At 37.1% G+C, this 26,333-nt stretch overlaps 1 protein-coding gene across 3 annotated transcripts in view; it reads right to left on the bottom strand.

The window, feature by feature from the left end:
- The window catches only part of Hasp (Hig-anchoring scaffold protein), a 208,180-nt gene extending 204,762 nt beyond the window's left edge, over positions 1-3,418 (bottom strand). For all 3 annotated transcript variants that reach the window (XM_090404813.1, XM_090404815.1, XM_090404814.1), the window contains exon 1: positions 3,301-3,418. In XM_090404813.1, the coding sequence (XP_090260939.1) occupies positions 3,301-3,376 (76 nt within the window). In that variant the 5' untranslated portion in view covers positions 3,377-3,418. The remainder of the gene's footprint in view (positions 1-3,300) is intronic.
- Positions 3,419-26,333: the final 22,915 nt, after the last annotated feature.

Here is a 26,333-nt window from a genome sequence, read left to right as displayed (position 1 = left end):
TGTTTAATAAGTCTAACGGACGATGAAGTGAAATTTCTTCAAAAGCTTCTTATATATCATACATTGATTTCCTTTATTTAAAAAAGGTTAACTATTGTTAAAGTGTACAAAAGAAAACAAAGACGAAAGAAAGACAGATAATGGCAACATTTCTAAGACTCGCTGACACATAAAAAAGGATAAAGAAATAATGTTAGTTATTAAGAGGAAAAACAAATATTGATTAGTTAAAAACGACCTTAATAAGCATGGATTTAATCAAATAATATGTAATATCTATTTCTGTGACACAACTATAGCCTAGTTCTCATTGATATTGATAATGACGAAATGGTGCTTTCATATTTGTATGTTATTGTATTTTAATAGTGGTGTGCAATATGGTTCCTGACTAAAAAAAAAAAGTGACCAGAACTGAAAGTTAGTTTATTATATAAATAACTGCATTATTTTAAATCAAAGCTTGTTATATTAACATGAAGTAGATATTGCCTACTTAATTGTTATAACAGTATATTAGTGAACGAATAGAACATTAATTGCCATACCCGTAAACAGATTACGGTTAATATGACTGATATTGTTTACTTCGTGCGTCAAGTTACTTGAATCAACAGTTACTTGTTACTGACAGGAATAGGGTTAATGGAGACGCTCAATGGAATCGCCTATTGCTACCAACAACGCTGTCACGCTCTCTGCAAATGCAATTCACTGACGCAGCTGTTGATGAAACATTCGCGCGCCCTGTCAAGTGTCACATGGAAATTATGAGTAGAGTGCATGATTCCATTCACAAGCCACAAGACGTTACATGTGACGTGGTCATTAATCACGCCAAACCTTTTCTACCAACCAAACGCTATACGGTGTGTGGTGAACATAAGCGAATAGATGGAAAGGAAATTAAAATAAAAATTAAAATAAAAAATGTAAACCATAAATAGAACAAATTAAAAAATGGGAACAATAAAATAATAAAATAATTATTAGCAAAAATATTTTGCTATTTCTTTCTTAAGAAAATAAATAACAATATAAATCAACACCATTTAAAAAATCTGATTTGCATACATGAAAGGCTGTTCTTAAAAATGAATTACTAGAGATATTTTCTTTTCTTATCTTTTGTCTTCTGTCCCTACTATGATTTTGAAGAGAAAATATTAATGCATTAAAAAAATGGAATTTAAATGAATCTTTCCGAATATTCGGTGGGTAGTAATAGTAATATAAACATCATTAAATATGACAACCATAAAGAAGTAACTTTGTTTGAAAATATGGTTTTAAAAGCAGATAATGGAACCATCCAAAGTAAACTATTACTGCCTTTGTTATTTGTGCAAGCTAGCTAAGGAGAAAAGTCATGATTCAGTAATTACTTTCTCTAGTCTGTGTATAAAGTGGAAGTTATTAATTCTCATCAACTGTTGTTAGATGGCGCTGATATATGTAGAATCCAAACATCACAAAAGCTGTGGCATTTCGATTAAGTATCTATTGTTAAGTACAGTTGACGAAGATTAACAGAACGAATAAAATATACAGCTGATTTGAACGCGACAAAACATACATAAAATACCCTGCTTTGCAATTTTATTACGTTATTATAAATGCATTAAATAGTTGTATATTAATTACATGAATAAGAAGCCATTAAACACAAAAATGAACTAAACTCCTGTAGAAATTTAAAAAAAAAAAAACTTGACTGTTCATGGCAACTTCAACCTGTCTTTTATGCAGATGAGGATGATGATGTTCGTTATAGATAATATGTTTCACTTGATTCAGTTGTCAATTACGAATAAAAACATTTACAGTATTTGTATCTGACCAACCAATAATGCAGAATGATGTTTTCAAAGTATCTCACAATATCCCAAGTTTTTTCGATATTACTAAATTAATTTTATATATTTCTATATAGAAAATATGGAAATAAATGAATAAGTAAAACTTTACTAAATTTTAGGCAATTTTAATTAAGTCTAGAGATATATAATGAGATTTAAAATAAACCATAATATTATTTATATAACTTATTTTAATTAGTTCCGTAGTAGTTCGCATGTTGGTTTTGAAGGAGCGAATCCAATACCCTTGGAGGGTAATGGATGGCAATGCTGTAGCCAATGAAGTTCTAACTGAGGCTCGGCCATTGCTGTTACCCTCCTGCCATGATCAGAGCTTTAATAGCTCAATAACACCTTATCCCTACACTGTCCTCTACAGATAACGGGGAAGATGAAAAGCATTCTTGCTTCGCCCCTTTAAGCCAGTCCTTATAAGGCCCCCTATAAGGGCATGTTGGTTTTGAATCAATCGACCGTGAGATGCGGTAATTGATTCATTCAATCCAATACCCTTGGAGAGTAATGGATTGCAATGCTGTTACCCTCCTGCCATGATCAGAGCTTTAATAGCTCAATAACACCTTACCATACACTGTCCTCTACAGATAGCGGGGAAGATGAAAAGCATTCTTGCTTCGCCCCTTTAAGCCAGTCCTTATAAGGACTATAAGGCATGTTGGTTTTGGATTGATTCATTCAATCCAATACCCTTGGAGGGTAATGGATAGCAATGCTGTAGCTAATGAAGCTCTAACTGAGGCTCGGCTATTGCTGTTACCCTCCTGCCATGATCAGAGCTTTAATAATAGCTCAATAACCTTATCCCTACACTGTCCGCTACAGATAATGGGGAATATGAAAAGCATTCTTGCTACGCCCCTTTAAGCCAGTCCTTATAAGGACTATAAGGCATGTTGGTTTTGATTAGATTTTAGAATCCAATACCCTTGGAGGGTGATGGAATGCAATGCTGTAGCCAATGAAGTTCTAACTGAGGCTCGGCTATTGCTGTTACACTCCTGCCATAATCAGAGCTTTAATAGCTCAACAACACCTTATTCCTACACTGTCCTCTACAGATAAGGGGGAATATGAAAAGCATTCTTGCTTCGCCCCTTTAAGCCAGTCCTTATAAGGATAAGGCATGTTGGTTTTATTTATGTACTCGTCGATTCTGTGCTTTTGTATTGTACGTAACGTCTCAGATTAAGGCAGTTTACTAATTATAATATAAAACATAACTTTCTGGCTAAGTAAAATATGATTAGGTTTACATGTGGAGGGTAAGTGATAAACGTAACCTTTTTAAATAATTGTTTCAATAAGTGAAGAGGAAATATGTTACCACACACGCTTAGGAGCAGCTTCCTGTTAGACGAAAAACAAAAATGCTAATTAGTGACGAATTAAGAGGAAGACACCTACCCGGAAAACCACTTACCTGTAAACACGTGAGATACGAGGGTTGATAAAACCGTCGTTATCACGAGTAGTTCGTGCACGTGCCAGCTGTGCATCGGTTCAGTCTGGTAGGTACGATGTTTCCGGTGCGACCAAAACCGTTACACAAGCTTTTTATGGACACGACAAGAAGCGCGCGCGAGAGCAGACGACGAGCTGAGCCCCGATCGAAGCGAGCACAAGTTGTGAGCGTCTGTCACTGGTTGCGTGCGTGTTGTTAGCGTGGAATGCCAAGGACGCCACCGCGTTCCCACCTTCTCGATTTTCTATACGTCAGTTGACAACGGTCCAAATGCCACTGACGAGAGGTCACCGATTGTACTCGTGAAAATGGACCCAATCTTCCGAGAGGTCAAAAGCAAACATCAATGGAGCCAACGCTTCAAGAGATAACTGTATCGCTTTGACACTTTTAGTAAACACCTCCCGGATTGTCAATATTGCCTTTGTTGACAATCCAGAGATTTCTGGTAAAAGGGATGTTGGAGAATTTCAAAAGTTTCACACGCAGTTTAGTATGGGATAATTTCATTGTGAAGTTAGGCTGTTCAAGCATAGACGAGCATAGAATATTAGTACAAACTTCTGTATAAACGATAGGTTTTCCTGCTAAAATAATACTTAACTAAAAATTAGCATGTGCAACATCACAACATGATTGGTTCAGTCATCTGAGTACAAAATTTCAGGTACAAAAACCAAATAGAAAAAAAAATATTTTTTTTACAGTAACGCATACAAAATCAATAAATTTATTCAATGAAAGAATTGAGTGTGCAGACGACTTTGAGCCTTTTGAGACCATTGTCGTCTGCTTGAGCGCCATCTAACAAAGCATTCTCAGACTCAATTATTTTCACTTAACAAAAGCGAAAATATTCTTTAAAATCCTAACTGCATATTTTTCAAGAACAAGATACATTGATAACTTCATTGAAAATACCAATTACTCGTTCACAAAATCAGAATTTTAAGTTTCCCAACAAGCAAGCTTTCAGTGAACCCTTTTGAGATATTGAGAATTTCTAGGATTTATCTTTTAATTTCCCAGTTCTACATGCTATAAGTTCAAATATCTGCTATTGGTGGGATTATTATTATGTATACCTGCAACGTCTTATTTTATTTTATTTTCTTGTGGAGATTTAAATCCGTTTCATGTTTTCTCTGCAGATATTCAATTTATTTTTAATTTTTTCTTTCTCGTTATCCTGTTGCGTTTGTTTATATTAATAAAGAGAAGCAAATGATGGCGTCCAAGCCCACAAATTTCGTTTTTTTTCTTTTTTAGCTGTATTTCGTTTTACGATTAAATGTGTCATTACTAGATTAATAGTTTCACGTGACATCAACCCTAGTTATACAAAGAATATTAAAAAAAAAAAAATTATAAAACAAATTTTTATAAAATTTGTTACCCTGGAAGTCCTTTTTAGGACTTCCTGGATAACAAATGACAATGCTGTTGCCAATGAAGTTTTAACTGAGGCTCGACTATTGCCGTTACCCAGCCATGACTGGAGCTTTTAGCTCAATAACACCCCATCCACACAGATTTTCTTCATTCAGATGACGGGATAAAGAGTCAAGGACTCAGTCCATCGCCCAGTTCTTTTAAGAACTTTAAGATTTTAATATGCAAAAAAAAAAAAATTCCTTGTAATATAAATCAACAGTTTTTCTGTATTTGGCTAGATGAGTGTCTGATCTGATTTATAGAAGCATATCAAATATGGCTGATTTACTACAGAAACAAGCAACAGAGAAAAAAAATTAGTTATAACATTTTCCCTTAGGAAATACAGACACTGACCTCACCGCATACAATGGGAGATGTAGGCGAAATTACACTCAAAAGTCAGTTTATCTTCTTTTTCCCATTTCTTGTAGTGATAAAGAGAATGAAGAAGTAGATTCAGGCGAGATCTGTAGAAATCCAGATCCATTTCTTGTATTCGGAATTTTTTATATAAAGAAGAAATAGAAAAGCTGCCAAGCTGATGCCATTAAGGAAAATTAATCGAAAATTAAGAAATAAAATAAAAAAGAAATGGAAAGAGAAATAAATTCTGGATTTAAAGCTTAATGTAATAAATTTTCTGTTTTGTTTCAGTATTACAAATATTCATGAATCCACCTTATATCTAAATAAATACATCTTGTATAAATAAGCAATTGCAAGTTGAACTTAACCCTTTGAGAATAATGGATGGCGATGTTGTAGCCAATGAAGTTTTAACTGAGGCTCGGCTGTTGCTGTTATCCCCCTGGGTCGCTGAGATTCGAGAGCTATGAGTACGCTCCCTTAAGATTTTTGCCTTAAGGGAGCAATTTGAGTCTCCAGAAAAAGTATTCTCTGGCACGGCCCGCTGAGGGGGTTTGTCGGTGAATGATTTTCTTCGGAATTTGAGCGGTTCTGCTAGATGGGCGATCTTTCGCCCACGATTGAGTGGCCTAGGGATCGTCCGAATTTTTAGAGACGGCTTTACCTTTAAATATGGCAATGAAGTTCTAACGGAGGCTCGGCTATATTGCTGTTACCATCCTGCCATGATCAGAGCTTTAATAGCTCAATAACATCTTATCCCTACACTGTCCTCTACAGATAACGGGGAATATGAAAGCATTCTTGCTTCGCCCCTTTAAGCCAGTCCTTATAAGGATATAATAATGTGTTTATAGGTTAGTAGGAGGTGATCTTGAGTCCTTTTCAGGACTTCCAGGGTAGCGGATGGCAATGCTGTAGCCAATGAAGTTTTAACTGAGGCTCGGCTAGTGCCGCTACCCAGCCATGACTAGAGCTTTTTAGCTCAATAACACTCCATCCACACAGATGCTCTTCATTCAGATGACGGGATAAAGAGTCAAGGACTCAGTCCATCGCCCAGTTCTTTTAAGAATGTGTTAATAGAGCTTATTATGGGGAGATCAGTGCTTTTTAGGCCTTCAAAGGTAACGAATGGCAATGCTGTAGTCAATGAAGTTTAACTGAGGCTCGGATTGCCGTTACCCAGACATGACTAGAACGTTTAGCTCCATAACACCCCATCCACACACAGATTTTCTTCATTCAGATGATGGGATAAAGAGTCAAGGACTCAGTCCATCTCCCAGTTCTTTTAAGATCTTTAAGAATGTGTTTATGTTTATAACCCCGTGCAGCTGGATAAGAATAATCCTACTACAGCCCATGCTTGTCGTACGAAACGACTAAAATGGACTCAGAGTTTCGCGCTCTGTTAGGTTTCTTCCGGAATTTTGCCCCCGGTGAAGGGGGCAAAATTCCGGGCTTAGATTTCGGTGGGGTTGACCTGAGAGAGCATTTTGAGTCTCTGGGGAGGGTGTTCTCCGGCGTGGTCCGTGAGGAGCCATGTCGGTGGATGCTTTTCTGTGGAATGTGAGTGGTTCTGCTCAGTGTAGGGGGAGCCCGTCACTGAGTGGAACCAACGCTGAGCTGGAAGGTCATTCGGCTACTCGTAGGGAGTAGTCCGGGGGATCGTCTTAATTTTTAGAGGTGGCTACTTAAAAATCCCGCTGTAACCCATGCATGTCGTAAAAGGCGACTAAAATGGACGCAGAGTTTCGCTCTTTTAGGTTTCTTCTTTCGGAATTTTGCTTCCGGTGAGGGGGGGGATTAGATTTCGGTGAGTTTGCCCTGAGCGAACAATTTGAATCTCTGGGGAGGGTGTTTTCCGGTGTGGAGCCTTGTCGGTGGACGACCTTCCCTGGAATATGAGCGGCTCTGCTCGGTGGCAGGGTCAGCCTGTTACTGAGTTGGACGATCTTTCAGCCCTATAACGATCCCTAGACCACTCTGGAGTGGTCTAGGGATCGTTCTAATTTTTAAACAGGGCTTTACTTAAAAATCGTCCCACTGTAGCCCATGCATGTCGTACAAGGTGACTAAAATGGGTACCCATGGAGGGTAATGGATGGCAATGCTGTAGCCAGTCAAGTTTTAACTGAGGCTCAGCTTTTGCTGTTACCCTCCTGCCATGATTAGAGCTTATATCTTTTTTAACCCTAACATACATTTTCTTTACAGATAACAGGGAATATGAAAAGTATTTTTCCTTCACCCATCTAGCCAAAAAAAAAAAAAATGTTTATTATTTGAGATACTGATCCAGGATAACGGATGGCAATGCTGTAGCGAATGAAGTTTTAATTGAGGCTCAGTTATTGCTGTTACCCAGCCATTTTTAGCTCAATAACACCTTATTCACACAGATTTTCTTTATTCAGATGAAGGGATAAAGAGACAAGGACTCAGTCTATCTCCCCCCCCCCAAAAAAAAAGGTGTTTATTTTACTAAAACTAAAAAAAAAATTGTTCCTTTAATTGATTTAATATCAATATCATCTTTATGCAAGGTGTGTGGGTGGGTGGGGGAGGATTTGGACTTTAAAACTTGCTAATTTCAACTTTGATATTACTGTGATCATTCGTTCAAGATTTCCGGAGAGAATAAATTCGATCATTTCTCCCTCCCTCCCCTACACACACACACACACACACACACACACACACACACACACACACACACACACACACACACACACACACACACACACACACACACACACACACCACAATTGAGAATCACCATATCAGAATAATAACTATTTATACGCCTACGAACATCTTCAGCTTGTTTGTCTCTGAGTGTCCAGACGCAAATTCTGACATTACAACATCACGAAACTAACTTCAATTAAAAATCTCTTACACTATGTGAGAGATTTTAGGCGAAGTTGATTTTCTGGAATAACATAACTTAAAAACATACTTAAATAATAATAAATAAGATAAAATAAAAATATGCTTTATATTTCTAATAAATATATATATATATATATATATATATATATTTAGAATTATAAACTTAAATGAACAAATACAACTGTACACCAGAAATATATATATACTTATATATTATATAAATAATTACGAGGAATAGCAAGAATTTAAATATAGAATCAATCGACCGTGAGATGCGGTAATTAATTCATTAATGCCCTTGGGGGTGATGGATAGCAACGCAAAGCTGTACCAATGAAGTTTAACTGAGGTTCGGCTGTTGCTCTTACCCACTTGGGCGATGAGTTTTTGAGTTCGCTCTCTTAAGGTTTTTGCCTTAAGGGAGCACTTTGAGTCTCCGGGGAAGGTGTTCTCCGGCACGGCCCGCTGAGGGGCTTTGTCGGTGAATTATTTTCCTCGGAATTTGAGCGGTTCTGCTCAGTGGTCGGGGAGCCCGTCACTGAGTGGAACCAACGCTGAGATTAGGACGGTCTTTCGCCCACTATGGAGTGGCCTAGAGATCGTCCGTATTTTTGAGATTTCACCTTTACTTACATAGTCGGTGATTGATTTTATATGAGATGCCCATATAGGGTAACGGATGGCAATGCTGAACCAATGAAGTTTAACTGAGGTCGGCTGTTGCTGTTATCCTGGGTTAATGAGTTCGCTCTCTTAGGGTTTGCCCTAAGGGAGCACTTTGAGTCTCCGGGGAAAGTGTTCTCCGGCACAGCCCGCTGAGGGGTACTTGCCGGTGAATTATTTTCCTCGGAATATGAGCGGTTCTGCTCAGTGGTCGGGGAGCCCGTCACTGAGTGGAACCAACGCTGAGATTAGGACGGTCTTTCGCCCACTATGGAGTGGCCTAGAGATCGTCCGTATTTTTGAGATTTCACCTTTACTTACATAGTCGGTGATTGATTCATTCAATCCAATACCCTTGGAGGGTAATGGATGGCAATGCTGTAGCCAGTGAAGTTCTAACTGAGGCTCGACTATTGCTGTTACCCTCCTGCCATGATCAGAGCTTTATTTATAGCTCAATAATACCTTATCCTTACACTGTCCTCTACAGATAACGGGGAATATGAAATGAAAAGCATTCTTGCTTCGCCCCTTTAAGCCAGTCCTTAATAAGGATAAGAATTCAAATGCATAATGAATATATTTTTTGTTCATTATGTATAAGGTTGAATGCTGGATTCTTCTAAGAATGAACCATTCTTACAATTTAAATTAGGACTTTTTTTTTTTACCCCTCTTGAAACTTTTGTAGAAAACATTTCTTTAACTTTAGGAGTCAATTTTTGCAGTATATAATGATCGACAAAAATTCTGCGAAATAATATCACGAATATTTAGTTTTATTATTTGTTATCTTTAACCTAACGAGCGAGATTAATTGTACACCTTAAGTTCCTTGTCAACATTCTCTTCAAACAATTAGTACTTTACTGTAATTAATTTATTTGTTATCTTAGACGGTACGCGAATAAATTACATGTCTTGGAATTAGCGGTTGACAGATCTTGAAATTATATAGGCGAGTATTTTCTGTATTAAGAAATCCTTTGTCGACAGGAAAAACTTTTGGAGTTTATTTAAATTATTTGCATGTGGAAGAACAAAAATATTGCAATCCCATCAGTCCATATTTTGAAGGGAAAAAAAATTGTGGAATTATGTAGAATCTTCATTTCGTATTTCATTCAAATAATGTTACTTATTTAAAGTTAATTTGGCTTATCGTTAATTAAATAGCTCAGATATATATAATTATTTATATAATAAATAAGTATATATATATTTCTGGTGTATAGTTGTATTTGTTCATTTAAGTTTATAATTCCAAATATATATATATATTTTTATTAGAAATATAAAGCATATTTTTATTTTATCTTATTTATTATTATTTAAGTATGTTTTTAAGTTATATTATTCCAGAAAATCAACTTCGCCTAAAATGAATAATTTTATTAACGTAAAGTTAACAATCTTTCACAATCTCCCAAAATAAATCTGCATGATCAGAATCATATACTAGTGGTTAGGAAGCTTCTTGATGCGTTTCAGGGTCGGTCTTTTAAACTATACAGCGAATGGACGAAGCTTGGGTTGTCGCTGTATGTTTGGCATGCCCTTGAAGAGATAAAGTATCAATCACAGTGTGTGAAAAAGAACGATATTAGAAAGTGGAACCTCTGCTCTGGTAAACAGACATGTTAGCCATCTCAGTCCTCCACTAGGCAAGGTTCAAGCGTTGATCATCTGTCACATGTCGACAAGTTCTGGATTTAAAGTTTCCGAAATTGATACTTGCATTGTTTCTGAGTCCTTGGACCTGAATCTCAGAAGTACAATTGATAGAACGATCCGACATTCATTTTTGGGTGGAAATACTTGAGTTGAAATCCCAGAAGTAGCACGTGATTAATGGGATAATAAACTGGCCTCATAGTCATCGTTGCAATTTCATCTAAGCCATAACACTGGACATGTTTTTTTTTAAAGTAAACAAGGATTGAAGTTAAGATATTCCAGGAGCATTTTCCTTTTTTTTTTTAGCTTTACCTTACCGAGTTACTATACATTCTCTTCTACATCACACAGTCACATTTTGGTGTTCTTTTCAGGGCAGTATAAAATGGTTGTTAGAACTATATTGGTTGGACCCTAAGTTGCCTCAAAGAAACCTGTTTTACGACCAAGTAATTAGAAAAGTCGCTGTCATGCAACATGATCTTACAGATGTCACTAATGCAATCCAGAAGCAGAAAAAAAAAAGAGTAAAAGAGATGATAGTGTCGTAGGGAGAAATGATTGATAAATGCGGTATGACAGAAGATATGAATGATTTGTTGGTAGGAGAAGAAAAAGAGAGAACGAAAATTGTGTACGATATGATAACAATCAGTTAACAAAGAAGAGGGATTGGATAGGAAATAATTTGATGAGCGGGCGTAGAAGAAATAGGTTTGCGGTGTTTGGAAGTGTGGAGTGAGTTTGATGATAGAAAAGACTTGTATGAAAGGAATTGCATCAGAATTTAGAAATCATTTATTGTATTGAGATCTATTAGAGTTCAAGGAAAGTAGCTCATCTTGAGAGGAAGGAAAAGTGAGAATGTATATAAGTGCAACCAAGGTACGAAAATATGATAAAAATGTGAATGCCGATAATCTGGGCAAAGCAGATTGGAAATTTGGTAATGGAAAAGGAATAAAAACAGACCTGTAGATAACGAGTTATGCATATACCCGGATGCCAAGAAATCCGGATAAAGAGCTCAAGTTTGTGTGGGAGGGGGGTGAATAAGTTTGTGTGTGTGGGGGGGGGGTGAATGCACTGCGACTTAAGACTGTTGACGTTAGTGTAACCTATCTCTCAGAGTCAGATGCAGTAACCAGAAATGAGTGTAAAGGGTATAATATTTTTAGGGTGGACAGAAGAGATAAACGAGGGGAGCAAGTACTACTAATGATATCAGACGATCTGTGTTTAGTTGAGGTAGAAAATCACGAAAGCAATAATAGTAATGACATTCTATGCAGCGTTGCTTGCTTCAACGTTCTCAGGGAGGATGTGAAAGAAGGGATTCCAGGTTAACGAACACGTGACTCTTTTACAAGCAGTTCATAACAGTGATCACCCCTTAGTGAACTCCAATCTAAGAACGTGGAGGTTCGAATTAGGAAATGTTACACGTTGACACCACAAACGCGAAATTACGAAACTTTAAGGAGATAGAGTAACGAACAAATTAATCCGGACAAGCTGAGTTTCTTCAAATTTTTTTTTTTGGTTTGGGTTTGATGTTTGTTTCGATTCACAATAGTTTTGGTTTTAGTTTACTAGTTTCGTTGAGTACTGCGTGTTTTAAGTGTCGCTACGTTCATAAAATCAATAGTCTCAAAGCCCACTTACAATGCACGATGCCTGCAAAGTGTACTTTTAGTTACTTTTTATGTGAATCTAAGTTTCGAAAAGTTATAAACTCACAATGCATCTGTGCAGTAGGTTAAGGATTTATTTGTTTTTTCTTTTAATATTTTTTGGTCTTTTGTTGTGCGTTTTTGTGTAAACAAGTTCACATTCGTAGTGTTTTATTCATTTTGTGTAGCTATAAAATGGATACATCTCCAAGAAAGCGTTCAAAAATTCGTATTCTTTCTCAGCATACATCTATGACTCAAAGCCAATTTGCTAATGAGTAGTGTGGGTTTGGATACTGTTGCGATTTTAAAGAGATTTAGGGAGACAGAAAAGGAAAATGTGGGCGAAAAGGGAAAATTACAATTACTCAAAATCGTTTACTAGTTAGGAAAAGCAAAATGATTCCAAAATTGTCTGCTGTAGACTTACGAGTCTACTGTACTATGTGAATGTTTCTGATATGATACTCAGTCGAAGATTGTTAGAAGAAGGGAGGACTGCTCACAAACCAAAAACAACTGTTGACGAAGGCTATGCAGAAACATACAGTGGGCAAAAGTGTACACATATTGGACTGTTGAGAAGTGGAAGAAAGTCAGATTCTCAGATGAGAGTCATTTCTTTGTCCAAAGAGAGCGAGTACCCTATGTTCGCAAATCAGCTGCTGAGAAGACTTCTTTCGCTCACTTTCAACAAGCTCCTAAACACCGCAAAAAGATGTTCTGGATTTGCACATGACGGCCCTTGATCACTTGTATTGTTGACGGTATGATGAGAGGTTACCGATACATAAAAATATTGGAGAAAAGAAAATATGGCATGGAACGAGATCCAGAAAGACAAAACTCATCTTCACAAGATCTAGCTCCAGGCCACACTTCAAAAAAAAAAAAAAAAGTGAAAGGGCTGCTCAAAAAGTAGTACATCCAATTGCTTCAGTGGCCAAGTAACTCTCCTGACATTAACCCAATGGAAAATTTATGGGCCATAAGGAAAAAGAAACTTGGAAAATTAAGTTGCGAATCAAAGGATAACTTAATACAATCCATTATAAAAGATTGGTTTCGAGATGCAGAAATGAGAAAAATGTGTTCTACATTGGTAGAGTCCTAAGCGAATTAATGAACTTATCAGGAAAGGAACAGAGGAGCATATATCAATTATTAGGTAAAGTTGAAGTTTAATTTTTGTACTAATTTTCTCCAGAAATTAAAATTTTTGTTTAAATTGTGAGTGTTCGGATTAATTTTTTTGCTATAAAGTTCGAGAAACAAATATGGAGAGAGAGAGAGAGAGAGAATGAATGTGCCACTTCATTTAGCAAGAGATATAGGAAGAAGATGACTAAGGAATATCGTGAAAATACGGATGAGAGGAATTATGAAATTTATAAAAATGAAGGCAGAAAAAGCTACGAATATTGTACCGAAAGCATAATCTTTCATGAAAATATATTGGATTTGCAGAAAAAGAAATCGAAAACAATTTTATCGTTAACTAGCATTAATAAAGTTTGGATAATTTCATTCTTCTGGATAGTAATAGGAAGAAAGTATTATATATACAATAAATTATTAGAGATAGTCAAAAGAGGGTAAATAAAAAAGAAATTGTCCTGTGCCATTAAATAAAATGATAAATATGTACTTCGGAGTTATTAGGAGGCTTATGTGAAGTATCCCATCTTAAACATCAATTTGTATTGTCATAATCCTTCGATAAACTTCTCCTCTCTTCATATTATCCGTTCATAAAATCAATAGTCTCAAAGCCCACTAGGTTACAATGCACGATGCCTGCAAAGTGTACGGTTTTGTTAATTTTTGTGAATCTCGTTTTCGAAAAGTTATAAACCCGCAATGCATCTGTGCAGCAGGCTAAGGATTTATTATTATTTTTTTAAAATATTTTTTTGGTATTTTTGTCAGGAAACTTTGCACTAAAAACCAAACATGAAAATTTTCAATGCACTTCAGCCTTCTCCAAAACAGCGGATGGTCACACCCAGCGATGCAGTTCATTTACGACCTGAGGACAATTTACAAACATCGATGCTCACGGCTGTTGGTTAGAGAGCGGATACCGTAGAAATAAATTTGCACTTACTTGACGTTAAGTTAAATGTAACATAACTTAATCTATAAAAAATAATATTAATAATAAAGTTCATTATTTTAATAAATTAAATTTTAAATTTAAATTAAATTAAATAATAAAAATGAAGTATAAACAAAAATAACTTTCTATTATTTTAATATGTTATCTATACATACTGTCTGATGTCAGTTGTAACAAATGGACCACAGGAATCAGGATTGGGAAAATAAACTGTCATCACTCAACCCAGAAGATCGCACAATATGGAAATTTCGGAAGATCCTGCTCACCAAACACAACCCTTCCCCCCCATGCAAACTGCACATGGAACGGCGCACACTGATACAGAAAAAGCAGAAGCAATAGCAGAAAACCTAGAAAAACAATGCAGCCCATCATATGACAACATAAACATCACCCACATTTATAAAATCACCAGCAGGTTAAGCGTACCTTAAGACAGACCACAGACAGCATCACCCCCACTACTCCAATGGAAATAACCAACATCATAAAACATCTAAACAAAAAAAGCTCCAGGTCCACATGGAATTACAAACAGAATCATCACACTACTTCCTCGAAAGGCTATTGTGCATCTGGTTAACATAACCAATGCAATACTGAGGATACCACACTTTTCCACTGCATGGAAAACAGCCGACATCATACCAATAAAAAAGCCAGGAAACAATCCACAATTCCGCAAAGCTACCGTCCGATAAGCCTGCTTTCCAACCTAGGAAAGATTGCTAAAAAATCATCCTCTCAAGACTACAAGAAAAATCAGACCAATTAGGAATAATTCCAAACGAACAATTTGGCTTCCGCCATGAACACAGCACAGTGCAACAAATACACCGACTAGTGGAGCATATCACTCAAGGATACAACTGGAACCTTCACACAGTTGCAGTCTTTCTGGATATTGCCAAGGCCTTTGATAAGGTATGGCATCAAGGATTACTCTACAAACTCATCCAGGCCAACATTCCAACAAACCTTACCCGTCTAATAAAATCATACCTCACTGACAGATCCATGCAGATAAAAATAAATGGCACCATCTCAACTAGGCCCCAAATCCTGGCAGGAGTACTACAGGGTCTCTATTGGCTCCTTTACTTTTCACAATCTACGTATCTGACATTCCACAGAACCTGAGGACTACCATCACAGCCCTATATGCTGACGACACAGCCATAATGACAAGATCTCTCCGCCCATACTTGGCGATCAGTCGTCTCCAGGATACCATCACAAAGCGAGAGAAATGGTTCTCTGACTGGAGGATACAAGTAAACTCTGTCAAAAGCTCAGCTATACTATTCACCAGATGCAAAGCCTTCATACAAGATGATATTCAACTCATCGGAAAAAAGATACCATGGCAGACAGAAACCAAATACCTTGGAGTACAGCTAGACAAAAAGCTAAATTTCAACAGCCACATCAAACTCATAGGCACAAAGACATCCAGAACCATAGCCCAACTCTATCCCCTGATCAACTACAACAGCAAATTGGATACACGCAACAAGCTGTTACTATATCAGATGGTGATACGACCAGTAATCACATATGCATCCCCAGCATGGAGTCACACATCCAAATCTAACATCCTGAAACTACAGAGGATACAGAACAAATGCCTGCGGATGATCTTGGACGCCCCATGGTTCGTCAGAAACACGCAGATCCACAGAGAAACCGGAACCCCAGACATCTATTCTCTCCTTCATGACCATGCGGAAAAGTTCTTCAGCAAGGTACATTCTCATCCCAATCCACTAATCAGACAAGCTTCCAGTTATAGTGAACACGACTATCACAAACATAAAAGACCCAAGGCAATCCTGCTTTCAGCAGAACAGAGCTAACTCCATAGTTCACAAAGTGCGAGCATAAGACTCACAACCCCCCCCCCCATCAAGCTTCTCGACACAGATAAGGGGGAAAATAAAAAGCATTTTATGCTTCACCCAGCAAGCCAGTAACGTTGTTGTTGTTGTTGTCGAATGATTGAAGTGAACAGAAGGAATCGATCGTGAGATGCGGTGATTAATACCCTTGGAGGATAATGGATGGCAGTGCTGTAGCCAATAAAGTTTTAACTGAGGCTGGGTTATTGCTGTTACCCTCCTACCGTGATCAGAGGTTTAATAGCTCAATAACACCTTATCCATACACTGTCCTCTACAGATAACGGGGAAGTTGAAAAGCATTCTTGCTTCGCCCCTTTAAGCCAGTCCTTATAAGGATAAGGAAGGATTGAAAAAAAATTTGCCCAAAATTTCTAAATTTTAGGCAAATTTAGATGCCTAAAATGCGACGAGAATCACCCCACAAACACCTGCATCGAGCCAAAATCCACCCCGGCTAAGTGTGCTAATTGTGGGGGTCCTCAACCTGCTAATTATAGAGGGTGTATACATCACCCCAAAAACACATGGTACGATTCAAATAATCAATCTACCACGTCATCTAGTGCGAGAGTTCCTGAAGTTCAGGCTCCTCAGTCCTCCTAGAGTGAAAACATAACAACAGGTGCTCGCCCACCATTAACTGAGCCCCTTAAGAAAATGAATCTTCAACATCAAGCGAGAACATATGCTGATGTGGCCTGCTCCAAACAGATAGTACAAACCCAGAACCTGGCTAATCCACATTAAAATCTATCAGCTATTATCATCTCTTCTCTTGCAAATATGCTGCAGGATTTCAGTAACTCAAATCCATCACTAAGTGTTACAAAAAGATTCTTACAGCAAACCCAATCCATATTATCTGTACTCTCTGATGCATTGGAAAAAAATCACCCCAGATTCGCTTAGGATTATCACTTATAACGCCAACGGTATCAAAAACAAAGTGCTGGAAATCCAGGAATTCAATTATAGCTATAATCCGGATATATTATTAATTAATGAAACTCACCTGAGACCTGCTGACAATCCTAAATTTAAAGGATATCAACTTTACAGGAATGATAGGATAGGCTGAATTATAGAGGTGGTGGTACAGCCATTCTCATCAAAAATCGCATCAACCATCATGCTGTAGCCATTCCTACAACCACTAATTTCGAAGTCACAGGTATCAATTCATCACAAACTCTTTATGTCTGAAAATTTTATGTCGGAAACATAAAAATCTATACTGCTTATAACCCACCATCAAAAACATTGCTGACCACAGATCTGGATGCTATCCTCGGAGTTAAACTACCGGTTATTATCGCCGGAGATTTAAACGCAAAACATCACGCCTAGAGCAGTAGGTCTACAAATAGGAATGGTCGCATCCTCTTTAACTACACAAGCTGAAATTGCGCAGCTGTGGCTGGCCCCTAAATGTCAATTCACCACAGTCCGACTGACTCATCCGACGTCTTGGATATAGCTGTCCTTCAGAATGTCAACCTGCAGTACACCCTGGAATCATTGAATGAATTATCATCAGACCACAATCCTATTCTGCTCCAACTGGGTTATCAGAGGGGACTTCCCCCTTCCCCTCACACCTTCATTGCCTGGGAAAAACTATCCAAAATGCTTCCAAACTACATTGATCCCGTCCCTCGTATTAATTCCAAGGAAGAAATTGATTCTGCAGCCAATAAACGTACTAATCAAATCAACACAGTCATAGCATCTATCACCTCAAATTCAATTGCTTTTAAGCCTAAACGACCACCAGGTGACATAATGAACTTAATCAGGGAAAAAAATAAAGCAAGAAAAAGATACCACAACACCAGAGTATCCCAAGACAAAAAATATCTCAACAAAATGAACAGTGCAGTGAGAGATGCACTGTTCAGATAGCAGGGATTTTAAAAGCATTTTGCTTCACCCTTATAGTCAGAAACATCTTGCGTCTTGCCAATGATTGAAAAATTTCATGTTGGAAATGAACATTTTATTATTCCATTGGTCTGATTTGTTTTATCGGGTGTTTGATTCCAGAATTTAGAGAAAGTAAAATATGAATTTTCTGTAAAAAAAAAAAACTTTTCGATGTTATTTTCTTGTTATTTCAATTAGCAATTCTCTCATCCTTAAGAATGAAAGAATTCTTAAGATTCTCTAACCTTAATTTTCATACTTCTTCATTCAATGAAAATTAGCTCTGTCCCATGACACTAATCGTGAATCTTAAATAAATTAATTACAGTAAGTTACCTGTCTAGAAATGTTATGACAGTCTGAGTGGATCACGGAAAAATATCAATAGTTCGATTAGCAGATATTCGGCTAATGAGATTATTTCAAATAGTTGGTGATCGCTGCTTGAAATACTCTTTACGTTTAAGGCAATTGAAATACGATTCGTATTTTGTAGCCTTACTGTATTCGATGAATCCGCTATTAATATCATCGCCATCAAATAATTTCCAATTCCTGAATTGCTAATCAACTACTCCCATCGGAATTTCTTTAATTTTTCTTACAAAATTGTATTTTAGCCAGTGGCGGCTCGTGGCTTGAAATCGTGGGGGTGCTGCAACTTTCATAATATACATACACAATGTAAGTACAGTGTAGGTGTGTTTTGATAAACTATCAAAATTGTGGTAAAAATTTTTAAAAAAAATTAAACATGAAAAATATTGTTTATTATCGATAAAATTATACAGTTTGGTATAATTCAAAATTACTTTAAAATAAAATATATTCTTCTTGTTTTGTTTATTATCGATAAAATTATACAGTTTTACGCACAGCTAATAAGCACTCATATTAGCTGTGCGTAAACAGACTTGAGTTTATAATAATAATAATAATAATAATAATAATAATAATAATAATAATAATCGTTATAATCTTCACTACTTTGCAATATAGTTGAGCATACGATCGGCATAATCTTTCTACTGAGATAATTATCACACAGTCAGTCTTTCATTAGAAGAACTCACCCTCATCTTAAAATAATACGTTAAAATTAATATTCCTAATTAAAATCTGCACAACAACCATCATTTCGTGGCTTTCTCTAAGGGATATCAAACAAGTTATATACTACGAAATCAATCAAAAATTGTAGAATTTACAGTCCTTATTTTTTCATTTTATTTAATTAATACATCTATAATTAAGATACTAACTTAAAAATATATGAAATTTAAATAACTTAATCATTTTAAAATGAGAGAATGATTTAAAAGTATATAAAAATTTAGAACACCAATAAGAAAATTATATTTAATAATTATTTAAAATATTTCACAAACTCTTGCATGCTACCTGGGAGGGGGTAGGTGGTCAATCGACCGTGAGATGCGGTGATTGATTCATTCAATCCAATACCCTTGGAGGGTAATGGATGGCAATGCTGTAACCAATGAAGTTTAACTGAGGTTCGGCTGTTGCTGTTACCCTCCTGCCATGATCAGAGCTGTAATAGCTCAATAACACCTTATCCCTACACTGTCCGCTACAGATAACGGGGAAGATGAAAAGCATTCTTGCTTCGCCCCTTTAAGCCAGTCCTTATAAGGATAAGGCATGCTACCTTTGTTTAGTCTCGTAAATCTATTTTCGGTCATTGTACTTAATTAACACGTAACTTCTAGATAAATCAGATATTATCCCTCTAAATTGTTGATAATAGATTAGATTTATCCCTCTAAATTGTTCTCGAAAAATATTACTCGATTGTTTTAAAGGCATTTTTTGCAATCCACTGATTGTCTTTGGCCCTATTTATATTAGAATATTCGACATTTATGTTATATGTGTAGTCTTCGTTGAGTTCGATTCACCCACAAGTAAATAGAAAAAAGAATATAATTTTTAAATAAATTTCTCACAGTTTAATTTTAGCTCAAATTTTAGAAATGAAACAAGTTACGAGCAGAACACATTCTTTTATTATTGTACAGTTGTTTTTAGGTGATGTTTACAGACGCATTCTTCATTCGATTTAATTAAGTCTGACACTAATCGTTAATCATAAATAAACGAATCGATTTCCTTGTTCACAAGTGTAATAATCCACCTCTTTGTAATCTACTTCTTTGGTCGTAATACATTTTGCATTCTGCTTGCAGCTACATTTCACACAACTCCATGCCAAGCTCAAAGATGTTCCACGATTTGGGTGCATTTTCACTTCTTAGTTGCATTTAGAAACTGTAAGTACATTAAAAATATCATTAAATAATTAGCAGAAACATTTTATATTAACTTGAAAAAATAAAAATATATTAATTAAAATAGAAGAAGAGAATTCGACTTCGTGCATTGTTGTTGTTTGCAAAGTTAGTTTGGGATTGTTCTCATACGCGTCGTCTGTTCTGCAAGTGTTCCTCCACGGCCTTCAAATAGTGCAGTACAGAAATCAGAATAGCAGTGTTCAAAATTACTTTATTAACGTGAAAAAAAACATTTTCTAATCATTCCTGGAGTCAACAAGAACGAGGAGCGTTCTTTTACGATATAGCTTGAACTTTACAATCCCAGACTTTTCTGGTTAGTGTAACCCAGTTGACGAGTTTAAGCTTTACTATAGTATGGTATATGCAAATATAAAGAATTATTTCCAAATATTTATGTTCAGGGGTGAGGACAGTATTCGACGATGCCGATATTCCTCTGTATTAGCTCGTTTTCAGCTAATATAGAGGACTATTTTCGATTACTTCAAACTCCACTTCTTGCAAAAAGAAGAAAAAACCGAAATCTTCTGGAAACAATCATAAATATCCTTAGAAACACAAAGCAGTTCCATTTATTTATAAAGAACAAGGAATATAAAACGCGTCAAATATTTTAATTGCAAAATTCTAATTCTGGACAGTACGTGGGCGATGTTGAATTTATCGATGGTATAACTCAATCTAAATATAACCCTTAGCCCACCCATGCACTCACAAGTTGTCTCCTCTTATCCTAGCGTGGAATCTCCATAAAAATGCCACAAAATTTAAAAAATCTTTTATGTTTCATACCGGAAACAATGAGACTTGATACGTCCTACTCAACAACTGCAATCTTTCTAATTGTAACATGAATAATCACAATTCTTTGTTATAGAAATTAAATAAAAAGGAAACACTGGTCTGTTGGATTTACCAGAAGCAATCGAAACCTAAATGCATCGTATCATTAATTAAGGTTAATAATTAATACAGGTAACCCTCGTATAACGCGGTACTTATACAACGCGGTTTCGATATAAGACGGTCTACAAACTGTAGTAACCCTTTATCTTTTCATATATTTTTCACCGTGCGACTTTAAATCAAATTTTATCTTCGTTAAATTTGCGTCCGCCCGTATCGCGCATGTAAGTTATAAGCAGAGAATTTATATTAGAGGAAACACCCTTTATCACGCATGTACGTCAATTGTTTACCATATAAAACGTTTATTGTTGAAAATTGTCCTCGTTTCTGCCAGTAAAGTGCATTAAAAATCATAAGAGTGTTCATCTCAAGCTGAGCACTTTATTTTCTGGTAAGTTACATACAATATGTAATGCTTGCTTTTTTGTGTAAAAAAGTTATTTTTATAGTAATGGCCACAAACTGCAACGAAAGGGAAAAACCAACATTGAAAAGAAAATTTTTTTTCTCTCGAAGAAAAAATTAAAATCTTGTATCGGCTGAAAATTGGAGAAAAACCACAAGTTGTTGCAGGGACTTTGAATTTAAATAAATCAACAATTCGAACAATCAAACAAAATGAACATAAAATCCGAGAAAGTGTTTATTGCAGGGTCAACGATAAGTGCAAAGCGCGTTGCTCGTGTATGCGATATTCTAATGGAGAAATCTCTAATGATTTCGATAGAAGATTGCACCTCTAAAGAAAATTTCTATGGATGGAAATCTTATTAAACAAAAAACTCTCAAAGTTTATAAACATTTATAGTGCAGACCAGGAGTTCAATTCGGATGAATCCGGGTTATATTGGGGGGGGGGGGGGGGAATGCAAAAACGCACCTCTATTTCAAAAAATGAAAGATCAGCTCCTGGATTCAAAGTTTTCAAAGTAGAATTACTCTCCTTTTTTGTAGTAATGCACAAGGTGATTACATTTATTTTATTATTTTATTTTGCCTAAAACATTTATGCATTATGTGCAATGAAGTTTAAGTACAATTTGTAATTTTTATAATTTTATACTATGTATTTGTTTCATAGTTTATATGTTTTCTTAACTTATAGGAATTACTTGAATTAATAAAAAAATTTTTTTTGTTGGTTTGTCCGCGCGGTTAGCCTAGTGGCTGTGCTCTTCGCAACCTGGGGAAGAAGTGTCCTAGGTCGGATTCCCGTTAGTGACGTGTGGAGCTCAAGAATCTTCCTCAGTCATAGCCAAGTTAGCCGGTCTTAGGCATGGACAGAAGGTTTTTCCCCCCGCAGTTTATCCTGGGATTTTTCATCCAGCAAAGCAGGCAAACCGGCCTCGAGAACTCAACATCACTGCGGACATAGAATGCGCCGGGGCGCGGTTTGAGGTCCGATGATTAATAAACCCTCGACACCGCAAGGTAAAAGAGGGTAAAAGGAAGATGAGGGAAAAAAAAAACGATTTCGGAACATAACCCTACTTTTTCTATGTGATATATGTCTCGCATAACGCGATTTATATAACGCAGCATTTCTATGGAACCTAACATCCGCGTTATACGAGGGTTACCTGTTAAGAATTTATATTAATTAATTAATACTTAATAGGTGTCCTGAAGCATTCTGAACATTAGACCGAATAATGTCCCGCTAGTCAGCAACCGAGCGAGGCAATGACTGAGGTCGACCGGTGGATGCCACGTTCCACATTATCACGCAAATGTTCGGTGAAATTCGAATCAGATGAATTAAGCGCTCGGAAAGCACACGGAATGCTTGCATCTGCTCTTCGAAATATGCTTGCACAATGCGTGTCTTCTAACGAGGGCAATTGAGTCCAGGTCTACAAGACCACGTTGTCACCATATCGAGAAATACCTGGTCCAAAAAATCCTCGGGTAAGAATTAGCAGGTGTTTTTGATGGAAATGGTGGGGGGGGGGGATCCAGATTCTAGCTGGACACAGCTGGAATCGGATTCCACGTTTAAGTTTTACACGTAAATCAAATTTTTTAAATTTTATTTATTAATTTATTATTTTTATACTATATATCAACAGGGTGTCCCAAAATTCACGCAAAAAGTAATTTTGATAGAAAACACAGGTTTTTAATTAAAAATTGTAATTTCTTATTGATTCATAAAGTATACAGTATAGGGTTATGCATGGAATAGCATATCGGGTAAATGGCCTCCACGGCTTTGCTGGCACATACGCACTCTTTTGTCGAAATTTTCCATGACCGTTTTGCATAAATGTGGCTGAATTTATTGATACAGCGCTCAATTTCCTCCTTCAAGGCGTGGGTGGTCGTGGGCTTGTTGGCATTAGACTTCAAAAAAAAAAACCCAAAGAATAAAATCCAACGGCGTTAAGTCACATGATCTGGGCGGCCAATTCTGATCACTAAAACGGGAAATTACACGACCAGGAAATGACTCATGCAGTAATTGAATTGTTTCTCGGGCTGTATGGCATGTGGCACCGTCTTGTTGAAACCACATGTCGTCCACATCCATATCTTGCAATTTAGGCACAAGAAACTGGATTATCATGTAGCGATAGCAAGCACCATTAACTGTTATTGCCACCAGCCGCATTTTCGAAGAAGAATGGACCGATGATGCTTCCAGCCCAAAACCGCACCAAACAGTGACACGTTGTGGATGCATTTGTTTCTCAACAATCACTCGTGGATTTTCTGAACCCCAAATGCGACAATTTTGTCGATTAACGAAGCCATCAAGATGAAAATGAGCCTCATCGCTGAAGATGATTTTGTTCGAAAAATAAGCATCCACTTGTTGTTCCATTCAACGAACTCTCTTCGCTGTGTGTGTGGCCATTTTTAATAACCCTGAACTGTCAGCTGTCACGATGTCTTTTTTTTCTCGTTGGCAACACTTTACAGCATAAATGGCGCTAAATTTAAATCTTGCGTGAATTTTGGGACACCCTGTATATAATCGAGAAACATTTTTCTAAATAATAAATAAATAAATGTTTAAGTCAAATTTAACTTTAAATAAGCTGTAAACAGTTCTTACACCAATTGATTAAATTCATATTATTCCTATTCGTTTACAGTTCCTCTGATATTGCGAACTGAAAGCAGTCGGAGAGTGTGAATGAGTGAATGGAAACGCACTGGTTTCGCTTCCAAAGGTGTTTGCACTGACTGTTACCCAACTCTAAACCTGCAATCTTCCCCTCTGTTAAACGTGCATGAGGACTAATGGCAGTGTAGGCCCCACCCGCAACGAGAAACAATGGTGGATACTAGATTTCTTGGGAGGTAGGAATTTTGAGGCTAAGTGAGAACACGCCACTTCATCCACAACACTGCTTACTTCCTGATCCACAGAATATTGCTAGTAGACTTCCCAGTCTACAGGATTGTGCTGATAGGTCATCGGATCTATGGGATATTGCTAGTATGCTTTCGGGTCTACAGGACTATTTGAGAAGTCTCCCACAAATTCATCGGAGACACCGGGACAGCTCCATCTGGCGGGCCCCGGACGATCGTTATGGAGAACATTAACGATTTAATCCAGAACTTGAACACGGAGTAAGCGATTGACCTGTTCAAGAAGCTGATGAAGAAGTTTGAGTCTCAATGGCCATGATATTTAAATCTGTATGCATAGACTAATGACCTTGATGGTGAGAATGAGGACACAGAAGACGAATTCACAACTTTTCCGCCACTCAAGACTCCCCAATAGAATGACTCCCTGAGGAAACACTCAAATAAAAGGCCCAGACAGCAGAAGATCAAATGGAGGAGGATTCATCAACACAAGATGTCCAGATCAGCAAAGAAAAGTCCCTCCCCCCCGGTTACATTACGGGACCTCTGTCTCACTAGTCCTCAGGGAACAAAATATCACATACTCCTGGGATAAAAAGACCAATGAGGGGATGAAAATCCAACCTGCCACTGTCATAGATAATAGACAAATGACAAAATTGATAGACAACATTCGCTTTAACAAGCGAAAGGAATCTGAAGATGGTGCTCCGCGGGATTTCTGAGGGCATCACTCCTGATGAAATCACTACAGACCTCATCAATCAGGGCCTCACCCTAATTAAAGTGAGAAGGATGCTCATATCAGATAAAAGACCAGTGACACTTGTGCTGGTCGAAATTACCAACACTCAGAAGAATAAGATCTATGAATTGACTGCTATCTGCGGTCTTAAAATTACAACAGAGGCCGCTCAGGAAGAAGGCATCAGCAGGATGTCATAGATGCCAAAAGTTTGGCCATGCCCAAAAACTATGTAAAGCGGAATACAGATGTCTGAAATGCGGTAAAAACCAGTACATGCACCAAGCCAAGATCCATGCCAGCTAAATGCGATAACTGCGGAGGACCTCATCCCACCAATTACTAAGGTGCATTATCCATCCAAAAAACCGTGGGTCATTAAGAACTATCCATCCACCCTCCCCCAATGACACTCCAGCCCAAATAAATTCAACTCTGATAACTCAGGAAAAAAAGCAACCCACAACCACAATCAAAATATATGCTGAGGCTATACGAACAAAGGCTACAGCATCTCAAAAGCCCCAACATAACATCAATATTGACTGCCTCACTAGCTACCATTGCTTCAGTAAAACTAGTCCCTCGCCCTCCTCTACAAAGAGATTGCTGCAAAGAATCCAATCAATTCCGACAGCCCTTAGTCAGAATAAAAGCAACTTTAAACCAAACTCTCTCATGATCATAGCCTGGAATGCCAATGGTCTCACCAACGAGATCCTGGAAAACTACAAGAGTTCACATACAGATATAATGTGGACATAATTTTCATCAATTAAACGCACCTCAGACCAGTTAATAACTCAAAAGTTATTCAATGTACAGAACTGACAGACACAGCACCGGTAGAAGAGGCACAGACATATTTATCAAAAACTATCTAATCCATAATGTTATAACCAACCCACAAACCATGAACCTAGACATAACCGGCATGAAGTTCACACTAACAATGCCTGCAGAATCAAAATTTATGCAGCATACAATCCGCCAAGCATCCCCATACTGACATGTGATTTGGACTCCATCCTCGGCTCC

The sequence above is a fragment of the Typopeltis vanoorti genome, chromosome 15 (genome assembly GCF_054136105.1).
Source record: "Typopeltis vanoorti isolate ZY-2024b chromosome 15, IOZ_Tvanoo_1.0, whole genome shotgun sequence".
Classification (NCBI taxonomy): domain Eukaryota; kingdom Metazoa; phylum Arthropoda; class Arachnida; order Uropygi; family Thelyphonidae; genus Typopeltis; species Typopeltis vanoorti.
The sequence above is the reverse complement of the archived record's forward strand: the minus strand, read 5'-3'. Positions and strand labels throughout refer to the sequence as shown.